At 34.2% G+C, this 21086-nt stretch overlaps 1 protein-coding gene across 2 annotated transcripts in view; it reads right to left on the reverse strand.

Moving 5' to 3' along the window:
* Positions 1–261: 261 nt before the first annotated feature.
* The window catches only part of LOC136780995 (uncharacterized), a 39420-nt gene continuing 18595 nt past the window's right edge, over positions 262–21086 (reverse strand). For both annotated transcript variants that reach the window (XM_066739633.1, XM_066739634.1), the window contains 21 exons: positions 20446–20839; positions 20057–20359; positions 19746–19912; positions 19266–19556; positions 18900–19080; positions 18635–18825; positions 18033–18311; positions 15855–16029; positions 12003–12340; positions 11481–11706; positions 11197–11394; positions 10901–11104; positions 10619–10782; positions 6768–10460; positions 6279–6453; positions 4896–5696; positions 4336–4521; positions 3506–4009; positions 2740–2837; positions 2352–2532; positions 262–2041 (listed from right to left, as the gene is read on the reverse strand). In XM_066739633.1, the coding sequence (XP_066595730.1) occupies positions 1932–2041; positions 2352–2532; positions 2740–2837; positions 3506–4009; positions 4336–4521; positions 4896–5696; positions 6279–6453; positions 6768–10460; positions 10619–10782; positions 10901–11104; positions 11197–11394; positions 11481–11706; positions 12003–12340; positions 15855–16029; positions 18033–18311; positions 18635–18825; positions 18900–19080; positions 19266–19556; positions 19746–19912; positions 20057–20359; positions 20446–20839 (8859 nt within the window). In that variant the 3' untranslated portion in view covers positions 262–1931. The remainder of the gene's footprint in view (positions 2042–2351; positions 2533–2739; positions 2838–3505; positions 4010–4335; positions 4522–4895; positions 5697–6278; positions 6454–6767; positions 10461–10618; positions 10783–10900; positions 11105–11196; positions 11395–11480; positions 11707–12002; positions 12341–15854; positions 16030–18032; positions 18312–18634; positions 18826–18899; positions 19081–19265; positions 19557–19745; positions 19913–20056; positions 20360–20445; positions 20840–21086) is intronic.

The raw sequence follows: 21086 nt of genomic DNA on the forward strand, positions 1-21086 counted from the left end.
TAATTTTTATTAAGAAAACTTCATTATAATTAAAAGATAAAATCGTCCTTATCCTTCAAGAGTTAACACAATTTAAATACACTTAATCCAGATCAATTTTTTTTTAGATAAAATCCACTTGATAGATATTAGTAATTACCTTTCAGCCAAACCGATCCCTTTTACCAATCTCTTCCATAGTTGAGAAAGTTTAAAAGTGAAGAAGAGAGGATTTAAGGATGGATATGAGGTAAGCAGAAATAATTCAGTACACCAGAGAACTTAGATTTAGTTCGCAGAATAAGCAATACGTTTATTTACACTGTATAGTTGTGTTACGTTGGATGATCAGGATAAATAACAGTAATTCGCTATAAATATAATGTTCTATGATGAATATAATATATTTTCGTTTCGTAAAAGATGATGAGAAGCTCGAATTTTGTGATAAATTTTCAAATTTTAAAACAATTACTTCTATAGTCGATAATTTACTTGTTGATTTTGGACAATCATGATATGGTAGCAATATCAATAACAATACTACTAATAATTCTCAATAAATATAATACTCTTTGATGAATAAAATATATTTCAAATGTAAATGAACTGTAAAAATGTTTTAAATCAAAATTTTTTATATTTTTTTTTTATGTTGGATCATTAAAACATTAATAATAATCTATTTTATCCTTATAAATAATAAATACTAGCCTTGTTATTTTGATAGGATCGAAGGTAACGATAGCTAGTTAGATATAGATATACCCCCACCATTTTACTGTTCTATACGAAACGTGAAGGCTGCCAAAATAGTGAGGCTATTTACCTTCCTAGCTATCGTTACTCCCGATTGTACATTGTTAAGTAAGACAGCGGTGACTAGTTTATGTTCGAAAAAGTATCACTGTGCTAAATTTAGCGATTGAAACCAGCTTTAGCCCAATGCAATTTGTCCAACGATCTTCATTATGAGTATTTTACGAGAAGCCTCAAAAAGAGAAAATGCTTTTAGCAACTAAAACTCGAGACTACATTACTCCTACAATAACGATGGACTAATTGCAATTGTCAGAAGCTGATATAATAATACGAAAAGCATTTTTTCTATTGCAGTGTATTACTTTTGATAAAAAGTACAGAGAGAGAAATATCTATAAATTTTTATGACTCAATTTTTATTTGGAAGAGAAAAAGTAAAGTTATTTAGTGATTTTAGTATATTTGATATTGTAAGGAAAATAAATATTTAAAAATAATATACCGAGTTTAGCCACAACTGGGATACAAATCTTATTGGATTAATTGTAGTTTAAGAATTTTGTATATTGCAGCATTAAAAAAATGCTTTGATTCGAGTGATTTTCACGAAATGAAAGTAAAAGCAGCATTAACATATAGAATCTACACCAGAATTTGACATGCTCGTTTAATTCGATAGATCCGGAAGGTCAAGCAGAAGTCACATACTCAGACTGCGTGCGTAATTAAAAAGATATATGTAGGCAGAAATGAAAGAGAGAGTGGCGAGAAAAATATGCAAAAGGAGTCTCTTCACGTTTTCCCAGAATCCAACATCGAAAGCAATAAACTTTTAGCATTTAGAAATGATTTAAGAATAATATTGATCACAATTTACTTCATCTTTAATTTCAGGTTTTCTTATTTCTTTATTTGATCTCGAATTATATCAAGTTTAACGTTATTAGAATAAATTAATTCAATAAATACATTCATTAACATAATTTTTTTGGATAAGCCACAATTTTCCAAAAAAATATTTTTTTCAAAAATGTAATAAATTATTTTTTTTACGATATACTAAGTGTAAAAATTGAGATTTTGTAAAAAGGATAGAGAGTCGTGCTCGGTTTATAGAGCTTTAGTAGACACGATTTTCCACCACCATTATGCATATTTATTTTGTTACTAACGATCCCATTCACCTTTAATTAATAAGGCCCATAAATTGATCGTCTATTACCTGGAACCTGTAATGTCGATGAGGTTTCAGTTGAGCCTAATCCATTCGTCGCGGTGCACGAGTAGGTACCAGCATTACCTGAAATGAACAGAAAATATTGTAAAGTATTCTTAATTTTTTACAAATGTTTGTAATATTTGAGCTATCTTTATTTTTAAATAGAGTATTACAGGGATCCTAAGATAGACTTTAATATGAATTAGTGGCTATTGTTTTGACTCACTATTGTTAAAAATAGGTTTAAAAAAATGTAGTAAAATTTAGAGATTTATAAAATTATAAATTGTTCAATATATTACAGTACTGTTAAACTTCGTATTGAAATTAAGAATTATTCTGCATTAGCCTATTTGATGGGTGTATTAACCTTAAATTATAATTTTATTACCTGGATGAGATTGATTAATAGTCAACCTGCAAACTCCGTTCCTATAATAGATTTCATGATTTGGTGAATTTTCGATGATTCTTCCATCCTTGGACCATAAAATATTTGGCTGAGGTTCAGCTTGAACGATGCACTCGAATTTTGCTGATTGTCCACTGACAACAGCTATATCTCTCAATGGCTAAAAAAATAAAATAAGAACCATTTTATCATTAAACAACTATATTATAACTTTTATTGCATTTAAATTATGCTTAATATTTGCGTTACATGCAAAATTATAATACATAAAATATTATTTATATTCTAATTGGAAAAAATTAAAAGATATAACTCGAGTAAGAATTTAATAAATAATTTTGACTATTTCTGGTATACTAATTATTACCGTGATGAACATAGGAGCTCTCTTCGGCAACAATTCAATGTAAGGTTTAACGACTTCTTTGTCGGATGACATTCCATTTGTTACTGGCCATGGTGAATCTATAACATAAAAATGATTTGCATTACAAGAATGATTGCATATGAGCCTCGTCGATATTCCTTGAAAAACAAATATATAACATTTCAAACTTAGTTCTGGTTGAAAGGAAAATAGGATGTTGTTAATGCATAGACAAAATTTAATTAAACAACAAATTTTCAAGTAGGCTTTATAGAAATTAGTAGCTATTATTTTGAAACTTATAGTTTAATTTTATTTAATGTTGAAGCTTTTCTATATTCTTAATCATGGATTCACTAAAATTGCAGTAAAACTGCCCAAGATAACTGTGAGTAATAATTATGCCGGAATAAATATATCCAGCAAAAACCAATAAACGATGCAGAATCGTGCAACCTGTAGACTCATCCAAACTCGCAATGGAGTCGAAAGCAAACATTTACAAAAATATAAATCAAGGACAAAAACAGAATAGCCATTAGCAAAAAATTATGCTAGAAAAAATATATCCTGTGAAAATCGATAAACGATGCAGAATCGTGCAACTTGTACATTCACCCAAATTCGAAACAGAATTTAAAACAAGTATTTACAAAAATATAAATCTAACGAAAGACAAGATAGACGTTCACAATAAATATGCCAGAAAAAAACATATTTTGCAAAAAGCAATATACGATGCAAAATCGTGCAGGCTTTGAAGTACCTGCAGATTCAACGTTGCTGGGGGGTCCAGCGCTACTGTAATGAGGGGATAGACTCTGCAGGGTTGGACTGAGATAAAGAGGGCTGGGCGTCGTGTGGTCCCACTTGGATGGTGATGGTGAATAGGGTATCACAATGCTGGGTGGATGAAAATTGCTAAAGGTCGAACCAGTGGAGTATCTCTTCCTAGCATTTCTCGCATCTTCAGCTTCGGAGAATTCGCTCTCCGAAGTTGGTTCCCATTTCACAGTCTTCGACCTGTTCCCAGTCTTGTTGGGTCTGCCCAAGGACGAACTACCACTCTTTTTAGAGTAGCCATTTTCTGCCCTCGTGAATTCGTGCGTCACTGGTACTTCTATGTCACTGTTGCGTCGTTGACCTTGAATCGTTTTGCTGCCACTGCTGGTGGTCTTGGTTCCTTCACCGGGAAATATAATCCCGAATTCGTAGCCGAAATCGTACTTGAAGTATATCAAGCCTGTATCTGGATCGATGTGTTTCGTTCCTGTTCGTATCATTAATCAGCGTTATTTCAAACATCATCTTTCTAGTCTTCATTGATCATTCAATTGAAACGATGAAATTATACACAGTTATTAGATAATGTCTAACTGTTTTTTTTTTATTTTTATAGAAATCAAGTATTTTAAAATAAAAATTTGCATTTAGAACTGTATTGATTAAACGATACATTATTCGTAATTGCTAATGTAAAATTTATTGCTCTAAGTTTGAAGAAGAAATCAATTTATCTAGTAATATAAATTAAAAAATCTCTGAATATATTTTGAAAATGAATTTACAATCAACGCGATAAATTATCTCATTTACCATGCTCAGCAACTCGAGATTCTTCTCGGTAAGTTCTGGGCTCATCGGTAGCACCTAGTCGCGAATCCGAAGAGTGTTTCAGGATTGGTTTGCCCTGCTTCAGATCAGTTTGGATGTCAGTGGCAAATTTTTGCGTCTTCTGTTTAAAGGTGCTGGTCATGTCACTCATGTGACGCGATGCTATTTCTACGAATAGTCATTTTTATACGTAAATGCTTTCACTTGATAATCTAATATAAAAAATACTAATGTAACGATACGTAGTACAGTGACTTCCAAAAGATTTTCTTCCCCATTTGTGTAAGTACTTCTTAATCCCCCACCCCTCCTTTTTCACTCTACCCTGTCGCTAATTCTACAATTGTAGCTTGTATACAGATAATTGTGGACAACGAAATTTAAGAAAATTACGTTTAATTTTGTACACAACAATCGTTTCTAAAAAAAATTCTAACCGATCATGTCTTGTATCATGAAACATGAAATAATTGCACAGAAGATCAATAAGAGGAGAAATCAAGTCGAGGTCACTTTGGAAAATACTAAAATGTGACCCTTACGAGTAGCAGTTTTTCCAACTTCACTCCTGGAGACATATCCAAATTCTGGTGGAGATCCTGGTCGAATCGTCTTATCAGGAAACGAAATCTGTCGTTGCTGTTTCACTTCAGAGACACATCTTTCACTGTTAGCATCATTCCTAATGAATTCTTTAACAAACGTGTCTTTCTTTAGCACTGGTGGACTTCTATCGAATTCCATAGGGGAGATCACGTGCTCGTGACGAATTGGAGCATTAGAAGCTCCAGTTGCCCTAGGTTTGGGAGGTTGAACCCTTCTGTAGTGCGGATCCTCCGTGTCACTATCAGCAACTGGCACCCACTTTGGCCTGATCCTACCGTAATCCGCATCACTGTCGTAATCGGACTCCTTAAACTGACCCTGAACAAATTTCTTTGGAGTTGGCACCCTGAAATGTTGAGGATGTACTTTGGGCCCTGGAGTCTCGAAAGCATCGAATTTTGTGGACTGATGACCATCACCCAGTTTGATCATTCTACTGGTATGTTCTACCGTAACTATTCTTCTACTGGTGTCCGTAAACTCATCCATTTTCAAGGTTTTCTTAGTCTCGGTACCAATGGCACCGTGATGGAAGGGAATCCCAGTTTGAGATTCGTAAAATTTGGGATCCGGTGGTGGTGCATAAGCGATTTCTGCTGGTGCACCTGGTAGCAGAACTGATTTAGGTCTTGGCTTCTCTTGAACGACCTCTTTTCTGATCTCGGATGCTCTGCTGCTTTCCAGGCTCGTTCCGTCTACGAACGTTGAAGCTCGTGAAGTCGAATCCTTGGGTTTTCCTAGGTAGAAAATATTCGCCACTTGACCTCGAACGAGAAGATAACCGGAAGAGAGCGCGTGACATGAACGAATACAGGACTAACCGTCGAAGAATGATTTTGCTTTTACTGGTATCGATCGATGTTCATTTTGCATTTCAGCGAAGATTTCTAAGCTTTGTCCGCAAAATGGACGAGAGTAACTATAAATTCTCTAGCTTTTCTACGAGAGTTAGAGAATTAGTACGGTGGAAGAAAGCGATGAAGAAAGCTGGATGAAATTGCTTGGATTAAAAGCGAGGGTTAGAAAAGAAATCTGGTACGTACTTATAGCTGTTGAAAGAGGAAGAAAAAGAGATAGCAAGCGATACGGAAAAAGAGGAGAACTTTTTCTTGTGAGGTAAACAACGAGAGGAAAAGAAAGCTTGCCAGGAGATCTACTTCTTGTAAGCTGGAAAAAAGTTTTAAAGTACAATATAAAAATTACTAAGCCAATCACCGATATGTATCTATTTACTGTATCATTCAATATTTTCTGGACCCTGATTTATTTTTTAAAGGGCGACTTAATTTTTATCATCAATTTTGAGAAATTAGAAATACCTGGACCTGGTACACTTGGCTTTACTGGTCTGAACGTGTGATCGTCGCTTTCTGACCCTGAAGGCTTCCATAAGGGTGGTATTCTTGTTTCGTAGTCACTCTCGTAATCGCTCTCACGAAATTCGCCTTTGACGAATTGAGAAGGACTTAGCGAGGGTTGTGTTATTTTTGTATCCTAATAAATAAATAGTATTGATTTATATATAATAATCTAAAGAAATATCTTTGTATTGATTATTAAATAGATTTATAAATCCTTTAAAATACGTTAGTTGCACTCGGTGAAAGACTCAATGTAATACATAATAAAATTATATGTTAATATAGTGTGTGTATAAAAATTGAAATATTCAAGAACAAATTAGTTAGGGCATTTAATTTAAGGAATGACAGTGTGGAAAACAACATGCTTTTTACAATTGTTATTACAATAAATACTTGGAAACTATCGCGCACACATAAACACACGAAGCACGAAAATATTCGAACCTTCATAGGTTTACTTTTAGAAGCGAACGACTTCTCCACGAATGAACTACGTTGTTGATTAAATTGCTGTTTCGGTGGTTCAGTAGGGATAAAACTGGATTGGGTAAAGGATTGAGCTTTCTTTTCCTGTTGAGATTCATAGGACTTTTTCTCGAAATATTCAGACTTGCTCTCTGAGTAAGAAGAATGTGATTCCATATGTGACGTCATTGATGTGAAGGATCCATCCTGTTTTCCGGAGCTTTTCTGAATACTAACAGAAGAAGCTTTTTGCTGAAGAGGTTCATCTGTATCAGCCATGTATCCACTTTCCTGCTGGAAAATCTTCACTTTGAACTTTGGAGATTCAGGTTTCTTGGTCGGTGGAGACTTGGGAGGTGCAGGTTTGATAACAGGCTGGACATAAATTGGAGGTGAGCCTGGTTTCAAGGTTATGGGAGACACTGGAATAGGTTGTTGCTGTTGGAATCTCTGTTGTTGCTTCCAATCTCTCTCGTGCCTCTTCATCACTGTCTTCTTGTTACCCTTCTGCTGATAGTCCTCGGTGTATGATACAGGCCTAGCTGGAATTATGTACTCCGCTGGAGGAATATCAAAACTGGATGGTGGTGGTGGTTCCGGTTCGGTTGATTTAGGTCTTGTTGGTTGCTTGGCCACAGGAGCCTTAACTTTTCTATAACGAGGCTCTTCACTGTCGCTTTCATAAGGACGCCATTTAGATTTAAAACGTCCATCGAAGTCAGATTCGTAGTCACTTTCTTGGCTGAAGCATCCCTTCACGAATTTCGTTGGCATTGGTGGTGGAGGAAGCTTGGTCGATGGTTTACTGATCACTGGTGATGGTTGAAATGGGAACGGTTCCAGGGGAGGCAAGGTTTTCACTGGTAATGGTGGAGGAGTAAGTCTAACGTCCTTTGGAGGCAACGCAGGTGGAGGGATATAAAGATCCTCCCTTTTCTTTGGTGTCACAGGTAGTGGGGTTGTTCTTGTGACTACTGGAGGAATCTTTGCTGGCTGGGAGTCCAACGACATCTCAACAGATTTTTCAAATCTTTCAATTTTCTTTTCCTTGACTACTGGACTTGGGGCGAATCCTATTTCAGGCGGTGGACCTGGTTCCAAATGTATCACTGGTTCAGGTGTTGCTAGTTGCTCTCTCAAACAAGGCCAATTTTCTATCGATTTCTTTGGTGGCTCGACTTTTTTCACTAAACTAGGCGCTTTTAAGTCATCCACACCTGTCCATACTTTCTTCGAACCAAATTCTTCGATAGTCTTCTCTGTGGATTCTGTCTTCTTTACTTCGCATTCGCTGATATATTTTTCTATCGTGGATTTTTCTTGCAACGCGTTCACAGTGTGATCCACTTTGATCGTTTTAGCATCGTATATTATAGGTCTAGGAGATGGAATTATTGTTGGTGCAGTTTCTTTGAATTCTTTCTTGATTTCCTTGGTCGTCAGATCATCCTTGTTAGACCAACTACGTTTTTCCACAGAGCTGGAAGTCTCAACGCTGGTCTTCTTTATTCCACCTGGTATCTGCTCGACTTGGCTACTGAATTCCTTCGATTCTGATTTGTAATTATCACCACCAGGGACTTTGAATTCCTCCTTGTGAGATGATAACACAGACTCAGTTTGTGGTGGCCAAGATTTCCTTGCAGACTCTGATGTTTTTTTTGCCCAAGATTTTTCCATAGCCAAAGCATCAGCTGAAGGTTTTGGCGAAGAGGACCTATATATTTCTTGATGGCTGGAAGCCTCGGAGTGGCATCGGTATTCTGATAAATCCGTAGATATGTGAGATTTGGTCTCAAAATCTGATGATGCTGACCAAGGACGAGGAGGAGAGGCTGGTCTGAAAGCTGGAGCTGGGGTGACTTTTGGAGGTTCAAACTTTTTCTCGCTTCGTTCGAATTCTTTCTTCTCGAACACTTCTCTTTTGGTCTCCACCGTTGGTGATGATACAGACTTGAAAGTTGAAGAAATTGTTGGAGCTGAAGGAACGAACTTGGGAACATCAAATATTTTTTCATCCTTCACGAATTCTTTCTTCTCCAAAACATCTCTTTTGGTTTCATACGATGGAGATGAAACAGACTTGAAAGTTGTTGAGGTTAGGGTCGAAGCTGGAGTGAACTTGGGAACATCGAACAGTTTTTCATCTTTAACGAATTCCTTCTTCTCGAATACTTCTCTTTTAGTTTCAACCAATGGCGATGACACAGTCTTGAAAGTTGGTACAGGAATTGCTGAAGCTGAAGGAGTGAATTTGGGTACTTCGTGCAGTTTTTCATCTTTCACAATTTCCTTCTTCTCGAAAACCTCTTTTTTGAATCCGTACGATGGAGGCGAAACAGTCTTGAAAGTCGTTGCAGGAAATGTAGGAGTTGGAGGTGAAGGAGTGAACTTGGGAGCTTCGAATAATTGTTCATCTTTCAAAAATTCCTTCTTTTCCACAAATTCTCTTTTAGTCTCACCCATTGGGAATGAAACAGGCTTGAAAACTGGAGCTGGAGTTGAAGAAGAGAATTTTGAAACCTGGAAGTTCTTCTCCTCCATAAATTCTTTCTTCTCTGAAAATTCTTTTTTCTCTTGAAAATTTGATTTTACGTAGCCCACGTGTTCTTCTTTTTTTAATTCGAATGGTGGTGGTGGTAGCGTAAAGGCTGGTGAGCTTTTTGGTTCCGGTAGCTTTTCTTCGCTTTTGGGAGAAACCGTAGGGAAAATTTTCACGCCTCCTATTGGTGCATCGATAGGAGACAAGTTTCTCTCAAACGATTCTTGCAACTGTCTCGCTTTGATAGATACATCTGGTCGCTTTTTCTTCACTTCCTCTACCTTTGGCATATAACTTATTTCCGGTGGTGGTTCAGGGACGAGATTAAATCCCAAATCTGTCGTGTCAAAGTGAATTTCAGATTTAGAAAAGCTGGACTTTACATCCTCGTACTTCCTTTGGGTATCAGCTGGAGGCACTCTGTAATCGTCGTGCGTTAGGAACTCAAAAAGTTTATTATCGACTCCTCTGGGCGAGGGTCCTTGCTCCAGTCGCGTAAAAATATCCTGGACAGATTTCTTGGTAGTTTGGAAGTCCTGAGACTTTCTCTCCAATTTTTTCGTTTCCTGGAACGTCGATGATCGTTCGTAATTTTCGGTGAGTTTTCCCACTTTAACCTCGTGACCTTGTGAGTCCTCAACCAATTTGATCATTTCCTTGGGTGGGCCTTTGGAAGGAGTTGGTTCAGGCTCTCTCGTCATGGACTCGAAAAAGCTGAGTGCGTCCTTCTTAGCGATGGTCGAAGTCTCAACGTTCTCGTTATCGATCTTTTCCTCAAATTTCGCTGGTATCTCTTTGACCTTGACCTCTTCCTTGCGAGAAACTTCGTCGAGAAAATACCTGTCCTTCAATGCAGATTTCGGCTCGGATATAGGAGGAGTTTGGTGCTGAAGTTTCATATGAAACTTCTGCTCGGATTTCGTTTCTGTCTGATGAGATTCGATTGTCGAAGATATCGTTTCTGATTTCGAAGATTTTAGCTCAGGAGTGTCGATGATTTCGGTTGTGCGGCTGACGGAATGAGAGGATGCAGGGATCGAGGGAATTTTGAATGTAGAAGTCGGTGGTGCTGTTATTACTTGTTGAATCGCTGGCTTGACTGTTGGGATTTCTACCTTTGGTGGCTCGGGCTATACACGAATTTATTATCAAATGAAAAATGCTTCGTGACAACGTCCTATGATTTTTAAAGATATTTTCTTAAATTTATTCTAATGCTTTACTTAGATTGTAACTTCTAAGTTTAAAAAATAGATTGTTGCTTAAAATAATTTGGAATGCAACGTACCTTGACGAATCTCTTGTCTTGTGTATTTTCGTAAATTACAGTTTTGTGAACCTCGGTCATTGTGTCAGGTGTCGGCTCGAATACAGCGAAATCTGCAATACTCATAGCTTCCCCACCAGTGTTTGTTGCACGTACCATATATTTTCCAGCATGAGTCTTCGCAGCTAAAATAAAAAATGAACATATACTTTTATTAATAATTCCAAAATTTAATAAGATACAAAAGAAAATTGACTAAAAAAAAGAATCGTCTCTATAAATTTTTCTTTGAAAAATATGTACATTTTTCAATAATCAGCATATAATAATTTCCCTGTTGTTTGATCCTCAATTCAGGTGGTTGTTCTTTAATTGGTATGTCATCTTTGAACCACGTGACAGTTGGTTCTGGGGTACCAGTGACCTCGACTTCCATAATTGCCCGATCACCTCGTTTTATTACTTGAGCTTGAAGCCTCTTGCCAAAAACTGGTGGGAATATGGTTTCTGAAATAGTTTAATAAATATTGTTGAAAATTTCCAACGATAAATTCCTCTCCAATCATCATGGATATTAATAACATATATTTCTTACTTACTTTTGACTATGAGATCAGCTGTGCTGCTGGCTGTACCAGCTTCGCTAGAAGCAGTACACGTGTAGCGACCAGTATCATTCACATTTACATTACTTATCTCCAAACGCACATGATTATAGGCGTAAGAAGTTTTTAAACCAGTTTTTTGCTTTAATTCCTGATCATTTTTTGTCCAAACAATTGTAGGTGATGGGTGTCCTGAGAATTATATGAAATTATTATTTGATATTTTTGATCTTCACTTATTGTACATTAATTATTTAAAATTTTTAATAATACACTACCGTCAATAATGCCTTCAAGAACAACATTGCTACCCTGGTCCACTATCATTCCAGTTAAAGGAGAAACAAACCGTGGAGCTGTTACTCTTTTGCATGGCTTTTGAATTTGAGCTTTTACATCCTGTTTTTTCCCATCTTCACCCTGAACAACTACCACTGTCTTTTCTTGATGAAACTCGCCAGGTTTTTCTTGTATAATTTTCTCGTATTCCTCCACTTTGTGTGACTAAAAGAATATTATTATTTATAATAACTGCAAATGTAATTATAACATTTTATTTTTTTTATATATTATATTTTTTAACATTTTATATATTTTTTTAATAATAAGTAATAAGACACTGTTTATTTTCTCTATACTCTCATTACTCTCAGATACTAACCGTGTCTTATTACACGTAAACAGTAGGTGTGATGAGTAGTAGTGGGATTTAATTGCCAATTTACTTGAAATATGAACAATTCGACATGACTTGTTTATAAACTAATTAAATATCTTAATTTATGTTACAGCTGCATTACCTGTACAACTGGCGGAGCTCCATTCTCTGACGAAGATTGTTCCGAGCTTTGAATAATAGATTTCAGGCAAACACTGGTGGGCTCGTGTCCAGTTTTTGAAAGTGACGAAGATGTGACGGATGAGACGAATTCTTTCTTCGTACAGGTAGATGACGATTGAGTAATAGTCGATGACATTTTAGTAGTTAGTTCACCTATCGATCCGCCCTCACCTACTTTCTTCTCCGAAGAATAATGTTTCTCACTGCTGCTCGATGCCTGCATGTCTTCGGTTGGATATCCGTCTAATTCAAAACTTTTCTCAATCTGAGTTACTTCTGATAACTGCGGCTCTGAATCTGAGACAAAAATTATTAGTGGATATAGTAAATTATATTATTTATTTAATTCAACAATTTGGTAATAATGTTTTAGTTCGTTTTTAAAAAAATGATGATATCTTTCGCGTTTAAAATTAAATTCAATATTTACATTAGTTTCTGAAATAGCGTTTAAAGAATTCATAGATTTAGTCATAAAAAAATATATATATGTAGAGTTGCTTGTGTGTTATTGGAAATAGCCAGTTTTTTCTGACGACTGAAATTCCTTCGACCATTAATACAACAATACATTTTTTACGATTAAAACATGACGAATATAAAGAGTGTGGGCGTAACAGAGTTACGGTTTAGATATATGGGATTTAAAAAAACCAGTTGGGGAAATAATTTTCTTTAATTGATTACTCTGAATCACGAATGTATTAATAGCTTACCGCCTTCTATCATGTGTTGTTTTAAAATTAATTTCAGAATTTGCAAGGTGCAACAAAATGATGCATTCGAATAGAGATCTTTATGTATATAATACTGTCAGCTCCAACAATTATAACAGAAATCGAAACATTGGATAGGCACGAATAAAACATTATTATTAAAAATTTCATAGTATGACTCGTTAGAGTAGGCTAAAATTTTGGCAGGATACCAAGGAATTTAGTTTTGAAATTTACTGGAACGCAGGAAATGTAACTCAATGCATTTAGACCATAAAATTTATCGTTCGCCCTCAATAAACTATATTAATCTGCGATAATCGTAGACTGATCAATTTCTGGAAAGTTGTGTGATCGAGAAAATATATTGCCAATGGATTGTTACATAACAATCAAATCGTGAATCATGAAAATCAGCATAAATCAAAATCTGTTACAATTCTCATAGTGGTTACTCATAATGAACTGCATACCAACTACTGCATTCTATTGTGAAGTGTTTGACCTTCACAATGATAAACATACTGTTTCTAAAATTGGCTTATATTTGTACAGGCTGCAATTTACTGGACTATCAAATTTTAAGTAAGTATAATTTTTTATAACAAAAACTGTTAATTAAACAAATCAATAGATGTGTTAACAATCACCACAGTATATTTCAAGATAAACATTTTAAACTCATGAGAAGTAAAAGTTAAATAAAACTTAGGAACAGCTCTAAAAATAAATAATTGAAGCCCAAGTTTGCACTAAACAAAAGTTAGCAATATTCTGTGTTATTTTATTTACACCAAATGATTTTATGACTACTTTTTGCAAAGATAAAAATCAGGTTAAATGAACAGAACCACAAGTTTTCTATATGTAAATATAAAATTTATTTTCTTTGATAATAAATTTAACGCGTAATAAATATACAAAAATAAATTTCAGTAACTTGACTAACGTCAATGTATTACTTAAAATTTGACACTGTAAAATAGAAATATAAAATGTAGCAGTTGCATTAATTATTATAAAAAATGTAATAATGACTATATAGCTACTGAAATTGCAATATTAAAGATATCACCGATCATTTTTAATCTGGCAAATACCAAGTAAGCTACATTTTCACAGAAGCTCGACAACAGCATATCAAATTTCAAGCACCATATGAAATTAAAGAAACTCCCCATGAGTATTTCTTTTACAAAAAATAAAATTTAAAAAATGAGGCAATTATTTTTTAATCCAAAAGATTCACACAGGAAAAAAATCCTAATGGATGAAGGTGCTTACAGGTGAAGGTCAAATTAATCAAAGGATTTCGAGAGTCGAGGGCAAAGTTGAGCCAATTTTGCAAAGAGATTTAGATCGAATTTGTTTGATCCTCACTGGATGGCCCATTTAACGAGTTCCCTATCGATTTACCTGCAATTAGCTAGCCCAGGTGTGTACGAGCTGCAACACTAGATTTTGGATCGAACTGGACTGGACTTCTCGGAGACGACGACTTATCTCGATTTCGACGGGTTAGCGACTCTCGTGGGGCTACGTGCCGGGTATTCGTGCCGACGAAAATAACGCGACCTGAGGGGGAGGTAGGGGAGTCCGCAGAGTGCAAGTGAGTGGGCAGAGCAAGTCGCTTTGGGTCCTTCTGACACGAGAAACGCGGAACTGACCCACAGAAGCACCAGCTGCTCTTATACACTGTTTTATATCGATTTTCTGCTATTCATCTATATACCAAAGTCAACCGCAATATTCGCATCAATCAATTTACTCGGTTGTTTGGAATTTTTCATTTAACATTTTGTCATGACAGAAACTCCAACAGAGTTAAAGCACATGTTATTGTCCACCTTTTACCCCTTTGATTTTTTAGCAATTTCAGTTACATCACGCATTTAGTAGTCTATAATAACAGAAACACTAATAGAAAGGAAGGAAATTATCATTCAACTTCGACCTTTTTGATGCTTTAACAATGTTGGTTATAAAATTTATCTGCTAATTTATTTTAATTTAAGAACCGACCTCCGAATACCGAGTCTATGATCAAATAAATGCAAATAATTATTTGAAGATCTCAAACGTACTTCTATTAACTGTTACATGACTAGATCTATAATTTAAGTGCTGCCTACCTACGGGTAGGCGTCAGGACGTCACTTTCATCCCCCCGAGTGACATGAATCCTAATATTAGTCGTGACTCACAAAAACTTTGGAAACGAATTAAAACGAAAGTTTCGGGAATTACGTTTCGTTTAAACGATAAATTCTGAACAATAAATAGAAAAAGGTACTAACGATTTTACTATTCGATAGAAAGGTATGGCTCATTGACCCAGCGATAAATAGAATTTAGTTCCCAAGCTGCCTTGGCGCCAAAACACGCGTAAGAATTTTCAACGTTTCTTCAGATAAATTGGGACGAATTCGAAGTGAAAATAGTGGCGCAGTATCGAATTTCAAAGTAAGCAGCTGCTACGATATCCACATATTCCCTGACACTCTATTCTTTTTCCATGTCTCTATCGTATCATCTGTTCGAATTATATTGATTTTCTTTATGGACAAGATCGATAGATATTCAATGCTTTCTTCAGCATTCCTTCATTTTCATAATTTTTCTTAGAATTTTGTGGCTCTACTTCAAATTAATTGAAATTTAAAATTATAGGATTTTATCCATTAATCAATTTATAAATATTAATATTATTATCATTACTATAATGGAGAGGGCATCACAAATTTGTTTAAAAGAAATAAATAATTGCAGAAAAATTATTGTAATATTGACATCATTATCACCAGAAAAAATATCGTTTTGAGGTCATTAGAACCAATTTTGCTTCTAGACAGCTTAGCTCTTTAATAAATCGGTGGAAAAATTCTTAAAAGTGATATAGTAAAATTATAATTACTGTAGATTAGGAATTTCCTTTATAAAAAAAAATAATAATGATATGAAAATTATTAAATGCTATATTATTATGACTAGAAATTAAGTCATTTTGACTCTATTAACATTTTTACTACTCGTCAGGTTTGGTGAATTGATACGAATTATTCTTAAAGATAATTTAATATAGATTTGTAACTCACCAACTCCCAATCTTGCACTACACACTGCTTTCCCAATAGGATTTTCTGCTACACAGGAAATTACCCCAGCATGAACAGCGGAAGTCTCTGGAATAGTCAAAACTTGCCAATCACCGCTAGTTGATACCAAAAAATCATTTCCATGAACAGGTTCCCCATTGAATAGCCACTGACACTGCAAAAATTAAACCATCCAACTTGTATTAACGTACGTCCACTAACTCCGTAGTATCACAAATTTATCGAACAATCATCATTTGTATATCATTTCCAAATCAAAGAAACTATCTATTCAAGAAACAAATTTAAACATGCACCAAACCGATTTAAAGTAGTTCCTATCTTATTTCTCTCGCATAGAAAAATCCCAAAAATCACAGATTAAGTAATTATGAAATTTTCTTATTAATATTTTCAATGTTGTTTATTTAATATTGATTTTGAAGAGAGTACTAAAAATTGCCCAGAAGAGGTTTAATTTTTCACAAGATTTGTTTTCAAAATGTTTTTTTTTAAATAATTAGTTTTCGATTTTTGAAAGTACCTTGAAGACCAGAGAGCTTAGCGCGGTACGAAATAACGCGAGGACAGTCTTGGCAAAACTGCATCCACGAATTTTCACATCAGGTATATTGTTCCCAGTTATTTTTAGTTGGTAGACACAAAATTAAACCCTCTTGCGATCTGACAAGCTGGCCAACTGTTCGTCTTAACTCTTTGCTTTTACACAAATCTCCTCAACTTATTTTTCTTTTTTTTAACCAAATTATCTTAGTAGAAGCTTTCATACTGTATCATAGCAGAACAGATTTTTATCAAAGACTTCAGTATATTTTATTTCTGTTTAAAATTTTTACTGTCGTACCTTAACAAATGTTTGTAACAATTTGATTTGCATAACTTTAAGAAAAAAAAATCTGTTTTTAGGTTTACTTTATATTTTCGTTACACGTTAATATAAAAGGAAGCGAGCTAACTATTAATTGCTTTTAGGTTATTTTTGGATCTCAGCTTAGTAATTACAATATCATAATCATTTTTGTAATACTAGATTGAGACAAAATATTTTTCAAAGTGATGATACGACGTTAAATGGTATTGACTCTTCTGTACCATTTATTCTATTAATTTTATAACATTCATAGAAACGAAATGTTTTTAGAAAAAAAAACTTTTGTGCATTTTTTGGTTTAAATTGCAAAAAGTCAATGGACATATTCTAAAGCAGGCGTGGAGCAGCAAACAGAAGCATAAAAAATGGTTGTGTAACTCAAACTTAGTTGGAAAATACCATACACTCACTGTTACCATTTTGAGTGTATGAATGCTCATTACAAAAGCAGACTATATATATATTTGAAAAGACAGCAATGATAATGACGATGTATTCGAAAAAAGTAGATTTTTCATACATATAGTAACATATATCTAGAGTAATAAATGTATGGTGGATATAACAAAGACGTTTTAATATGAGAACAGTTAAGAAAACATTAAAATATCGAAACACTTACACTACCTTCACTTTTTAATCGACCTAGTGAAAGAAATACTCTCGATCATTTTGCTGTGTCTTTTTATTTAAATTTATATAATTTAATGCTGCATAATTTTATTTAATTTTATTCGTACAACTACCCTTGAATAGAATAAAGTCGAAGGTTTTATAGGCATAATTTGATATGTTTGAAATATATTCCTTCATATTTAATACACCATATGGTGTATTTCATATAAAGGTGCTAATCTGAAAGGGGAGCAATAGAGCAAATCAGGGCTCACTTATCTCCGAAACTATAATAAATATTAATTTTTTGTATACAGCCTCTCAGAGTTAAAATCATGCAAAGCTTCAAAAAAATTGTATGAACGGAATTGATGTCTCTTATAATTGTGGAGATAAATGAGTCCTTACATTCACTTCCTGGTGTACATTTTAGTAGTACACTCTGTAATTTATTACAACAGACTAATAATAACTGTGCATTAGGTTTGTTCGTTGTAATCTGTACCTTAAGCACTATCTGTGATTAATACTTTGTTAACTTATTCAATGAAAAATGACAAGCATAACGATAGTACTAAAAATGTAATGGTAGAAACTAAAACGAATAAGCCTATATGTTGCTTTGTAATTATAACATACTGTATGTGATTGACAAAAGAATACAATATTACCTTTGGTGTAGGTTTGCCGGTAACAATACATTCGAATTTAGTAGAAACTCCCCCCTTGACTATTCTGTCATCGAATGATGTTTTGAATTCAGGAGGAATCTGTTTCTCTTCCATTTGTATAAATTCAGTTTCAAATATTCCTAATGATTTTACAGTTAATTTTGCAAAGGCTTTAGCTTCCCCGTGAAGATTCGACGCTTTCACTACATAGTTGCCTTTATCCTCAGGTACTGTCGACAGAATCTTGAGATAGCTTGCACCATCAACATCTTGATGTATCTGGAACAAATGAAATTGAAAATTAATCACTCATTTCTGACTGTTTTACATCATTTACATGTTATTATAAATTTATAACATCGAATATATAAAAATAATATCATAAACACATAGATTAATCAATGCTACATTGAATAATTATTTGTCTTTAGCAAGTAAAAATAAACAACAGGGATCAATTAATTTTTTAGATATCGAATGTTGGTATTACTGACTAGCGTAAATATAATTTATTTAACTAATAAACTATTGAATTAACCCATTAAATTATATAAATAAATCTTATTCCTATGAAATCATATAATGGACAAATTTAAGCATACCAAAATTCTATCATTTGGTAAAATTTCTCCAGCATCTGAGAACCATCTAACTTGTGGTTTTGGTTCTCCAATGACAACACATTCGAACTTTGCATTGTCACCTTGAGCAACTAGTAGGTCAGTAGGCAAAGCGACAAATTCTGGTGATAGGGCAGCAACTGCTTCGTCACTTCGTTTTTCCTCGGATGTTGCTGTACAAAGAAAAATAACCAGCTTATGGAAACATTATACTCGTGGGAATTTTGCTTCTTGAGTAAACACCTACAGGTTACGGATACTATGCATTGACTAGATGCTTCGCCGCCAGAATTAATGGCAACTACTTTATACACGCCAGCATCGTCGAGGAAAGCCTCGTGAATGACTAAAGAACACTTATCACCTTGAAATAATAGCTGGAAATCTGCTGACTCTTTCACTGGCTTCTCGTCGTGATACCAAATTACCTAAAAATGTCAAACATCAATTTGTACAACTTCCAAATACTTGAAAAAGAAATTAGAAGTATTGTTTATAAATTTCAAATTAAGATTTAATTTTTTTAATGTACACTTTTCAATACAGACTCTAATAAGACTTTAGAGGGTTTTAGAGGAGGTGATAATTTTATTTGATTTTTAATAATAATTACCTCTGGTTCTGGTTGACCAATAATTATGCAATCCAACCTTGCAGCTGAACCCTCTTTAACCACGAGATCTTTTAAAGGCAGTTGAATTTTAGATGGTATTTGTTCTATCAGCTCTTCGCTACAAACCAATTCCGAGTCGCTAATTTCCTCGGATGCTCGTCCTTGAACTGTGACACTACAGGACGTAAGGGCCTCGCCCATTTCATTTGTCGCAATCACCGAATAAAAACCAGCAAACTTTGGGAAAGTTTGTGGAATTATTAGGGAAGATTGACCATCAATTGTTTCAACCTAAGAACAACAGCATTTTTAATATGAGAATCAGGTAAGATTAATCAAATTTAATTGTTTGTCTTTGATAACTTGTTAACATTTACAATTGAAGTGTTATTTAGGTAAATTTCACCCATTTATACTGAACTGATAGGGTAAAACAGAAAATATTAAATTTTCAGAATCTTTCATTGTAAATACTGTTACCTTAATTTCATTTGATTGTTTAATGCTATTTCCATTATGCAACCAAGAAAACTCTGGCATAGGGTTTCCTTTAGCTTCACATGTAAGTGTCAATCTTCCTCTAGTGGTAACAACCACGTTTGACAAAGGTGTTAGAAAATATGGTTTCTCTTTAGGAATTTCAAATGCTGAAAATAATTAACAAAATGTGTGTGTGATAAGGAATTTATTTATAATTAATTTATTTAAGTTAAATAGTTCTCGTAAAACTTTTAAATCAAAGTAATGCATTATCATTAAAATTGTGAATTAGGATTTAACATTGACTTTACCTTTAACGATTAGAGGAACTGATGTCGATTTTTCTCCCAATCGATTAATTGCCTTGCATGTGTAAATTGCACTATCTTCCAAAAGGACTTGTTCAAATTTAAGTAATGCAACACCATTGTTATAAGTAGTGAAATAATCAGGACAATTATCGATACTTATTTCATTCTTGTACCATTCCACTGTTGGCAATGGATTACCTCGAACTTTGCATTCAAATTGATGGGGATTACCTGACAAAACTGTCGATGGTAGCAATTCCTTCAAAAACTCAGGTGGACTTAATTGTTCTTCAGAAGCTGTTTCTATAAAACAGAATAGTGCTAGTTTAATTACTAATCAACAAAAAATTATGATTTTATATACTATATATAAATAAATGACTGAATACCTTTCACAGTAAGAGTAGCTGTAGTCTCAACAGAGCCATAGATATTGAAGGCTTTGCATGTGAATTTTGCTGAGTCTTCAGTAAAAGTTTCTTCAATTTCCAAAGTGCAAGTATCACCCACGAATTTTGTCACATAGTCTGGATTATTTAGCATAGATACACCATCTTTGTACCAAATGACTTCCGGTGTTGGACTTCCAATCAGTCTACATATAAGAGTGACACTATCACCTTCCTGAACAATTAAGTCATTTAATGGGAACGTAAATTTTGGAGCAAATCCTTCTTTTTCCAGATTGATCGATTCGAAAACTTCTTCCTTTTCATCCTCTAAATTGACTGCCTTCAAAGGACTCGGTTCTCGTTGAATGACGTCAGTTTTTTCTATTTGAGTCTAAACATAAAAAATAATAGTTATAATCCAAATACATTTACTTGAAATATAAGATGATTATTAAATTTGTAAAAATATTTTAGAAAGCCTCTGAGATAAGCTACAAAAATTTATAATCAAAATAGGGGAACTTTTAAAAAAACTATGATACTCTCTTGTAACCTTCCAAGGTCAAACCAATGGTTTAGTCCCATCCCCTTTAAATAAAACAGCTTTTACTTGAATCATTTCTTTTTATAAATCTTAG

The sequence above is a fragment of the Prorops nasuta genome, unplaced genomic scaffold (assembly GCF_024137725.1).
Source record: "Prorops nasuta isolate Cenicafe-Biocafe unplaced genomic scaffold, Cenicafe_Pnas_1.2 PNAS00021, whole genome shotgun sequence".
Lineage (NCBI taxonomy): Eukaryota > Metazoa > Arthropoda > Insecta > Hymenoptera > Bethylidae > Prorops > Prorops nasuta.